General features: G+C 34.9%; 1 protein-coding gene across 1 annotated transcript; it reads right to left on the bottom strand.

The window, feature by feature from the left end:
* Positions 1–442: 442 nt before the first annotated feature.
* LOC129899753 (glycine-rich cell wall structural protein 1-like) lies at positions 443–2360 on the bottom strand. The gene is made up of 2 exons (XM_055974778.1): positions 2237–2360; positions 443–768 (listed from the first exon to the last, which is right to left on the bottom strand). Exons 1-2 carry the CDS (start codon positions 2358–2360, stop codon positions 443–445), a joined length of 450 nt encoding a protein of 149 aa, XP_055830753.1.
* Between the last annotated feature and the right edge of the window lie 546 nt (positions 2361–2906).

Genomic DNA, 2906 nt, shown 5'->3' with positions numbered 1-2906 from the left:
GCATTCAGTCTAAAACTTCAGGGACTACTTTTTGGAGATGTAGAGATAGACGTGATGATGCAAGCTATGTCGTATACTATAATGACAGAGTAAATGTTGATATGATATGACTTTGGAAGAGCGAAACTCTTGTGAGAGTGGCTATGACCTTTTTTGCTAAATAATATGTTGGGTTTACTTGCTTGAAGGATCATTCCTCTTGAGGTTCATCTAGAGAGATTTCGTGCTTGAGAAATTCCTACAAGAGGCCGGATCCACATCAAATTTATGTGAAGGAAGTTGGGAATTTTAATTAAGGGTGAAAAAAGATCGAGTATGTTTTTTTTTTGTGACAAAAGAGTATCAAAATTAAGAAAAAGTGGTGACAATTTTAAGATTAGTCTTAATGACACTAATTTTAAAACCATCAAGTTTTATTATTTACACAAAAGTCTTATCTCTTTCATCCCACCTGTCCCCCTCTCCCCCTACCACCTTCCCACCCTACCCTTCTGCCACCATCACCATCATCGTCACCACCTCCACCATCACCAATTCTTCCCCTGATTCCTCTATCACCACCACTTCCTCCTCTTCTTTCTCTTCCACCATCACCACTTCCTCTTCTTCTTCCTACTCCTCCAACACCACTGATGCCACCTCCTTCTACTCCACCGTCGCCGACACAACAACCATCACCTCCACCATCGTCGGCATAACAACCATCACCTCCACCTTCGTTTTTACCACCAACATCAACATCTTCTTTGCCGCCATAACCACCCTCTTCTTCACCTCACAACTGTTGAAGTTGCTCCAACAAGCAAGTCATTTGTTGCAACATATGACACCATTTATTGCAATAGATAACAACATATGTTGCAACAAATATCTAGACATCTCTTGCAATAGATTGTTACCTTGTTGGAAGAAGCAGGAGGAGGAGGAGGAGATAGAAGGAAAAATTAAAAGGATAATGAACGGGGAAATTTCAAAATTTAAAATTTAAAAAGGAAGGGAAGACTTTTCGAAATATTAATATACCTCTTAAAATTTTTAATTACTCTAATTAATTCTACTTTTAATTTAATTCCACTTGACTAAGAGCCCGTTTGGATGGACTTTAAGTTGGTCAAAATCAACTTAAAGCGCCTTTTTAGCTTTTGGACGTGTTGTCTAATGTTAACTTTAAGCCATAAAGTTCTTAAAGTCAGTCAAAAATGAAAAGTTAGGATTCCAAACTTTTTTTTCTAAGTGCTTAAAGTCATTTTCTTTGACCATGGAAATTACTTTTATATCCCTTATATTTTAACTAAATTCCAAAACTACCCTTTTTATTCTTTTAACCCTAAAATTCACATCATTTTCCTCATTTAAGCACTTTTATCCAAATACTCAACTGCTTATTTATAAGAATAACTTTCAGCACTTTAAAATTCTAAAAACACTTCATACATATAAAAGTTACTTTTTTTAAGCTCATCCAAACAGGCTCTAAGTCAAAGTCATCAACAATAAAAACAAAACTTAAAAGACACCTTTTGTTAAATCTTCACAATAAAGTTGAGCAAAAAGATTGAAGTTGTTTATTATGGAAAGATTGAGATGATGTCCAAATTGAAGTTATTAGAGAGTACCAAAATGTATCGAATACTCACACCTAACTGAATCGAGTTTCATCTCCGATTTGGTAGAGAAAGCTGATCGAATGAGCATGTAGAAGAGGAATCGCATCTTCTAGAATGTTCTTAAGCTTTCCACTTTTATTTTCTTGTTTTTGTTATTTCTTTCTAAGTCTCTGTGTAGATATTTTCTTCGGAAAAGGGTCAAAATTACCCCTGAACTTTGAAAAATAGTTTATTCATGCCTTTCGTTATACTTTAGGACCAATTATACCCTTATTGTTATACTTTGGGCCAAATATGCCCTTGAGTATAACAGAGTGCCACGTGTCGGCCTCTCAGTGGACAACTTATTTTCCCTTTTAAATATGTTTTTTTATTTATTTTTAAATCTGTTTTTTATTTGTTTTTAAATCTGTTTTTAAAATTTATTTTTTTAAATCTATTTTTTAAAATATGTTAATTTTAAAAAACAGATTTTTAAAAAAAAAAGATAAAAAAAGATTTTAAAAAAAAGATTTTTTTAAAAAAAGATAAAAAAACATATTTTAAAATAAAAAAGATAAAAAACATATCATTGGTCAATTTGAATCCACCACATAATAGCATGTAAATAGCCAAGGAAAACATATGACTTGAACGATACACCCCTGATCCTTTAACCACAACCCTTGCTACCGTACCACCACCTTTGAACTCGTACTCTTTATCCCAACACCCCACTTCGTTTCTGCTGCCAACTCCACCATTCATAGCCATTCCATAATCCTAACGGATCATAGCGTAACCCTTCTATACCATAAATACTTTTCAAAACCACCCATTCTACCAACACCCGAATTTTCCCTACTAATTTCATTCCTGAATTCAAATCCACCAGTTAACTTTATTAACCGATTGTTCCCTCTCTTGTGACCCCCTGCGAGCAACCCAGGCCTTGGCCCTTAGCAATTTAGTGGACCGCCTGTAAAACTCTTACTTAATCACCTTAACTCAAATCCCCCTATCATAAATGTCTCAGACCACCAAAACTGACAAATATAGTGTAAGCTAGGATCCCCAGGATATCACCTAGGGTGTTTAACATGTAATCCCGGTCTTTACAAGAACCTCTTTAACACTTAAACATAAATTTCAGCCACTTATGGACCAACACATAACAACAATATTACAAATAAGCAAACCCCATCCACTCGTGGACCAACATGTAACATTCATATTATAAGAAGTAAACCTGATTTACTCATGGAATCCACACACAACAATCACATGTACCAGATGCGGTATCCGAGCCAACCGTTAGTA

This window comes from Solanum dulcamara, chromosome 8 (assembly GCF_947179165.1).
Source record: "Solanum dulcamara chromosome 8, daSolDulc1.2, whole genome shotgun sequence".
NCBI lineage: Eukaryota > Viridiplantae > Streptophyta > Magnoliopsida > Solanales > Solanaceae > Solanum > Solanum dulcamara.
This window is presented reverse-complemented; position numbering and strand designations above follow the sequence as displayed.

What these genes read in the sequence shown, in the direction of transcription:
- LOC129899753 (XM_055974778.1), bottom strand. Translation starts at nt 2,360, where the DNA reads ATGGCTATGAATGGTGGAGTTGGCAGCAGAAACGAAGTGGGGTGTTGG. An exon ending in ATCAGGGGTGTATCGTTCAA is followed by an intron (nt 769 to 2,236) that starts GTCATATGTTTT and finishes TGTGAGGTGAAG; the next exon opens with AAGAGGGTGGTTATGGCGGC.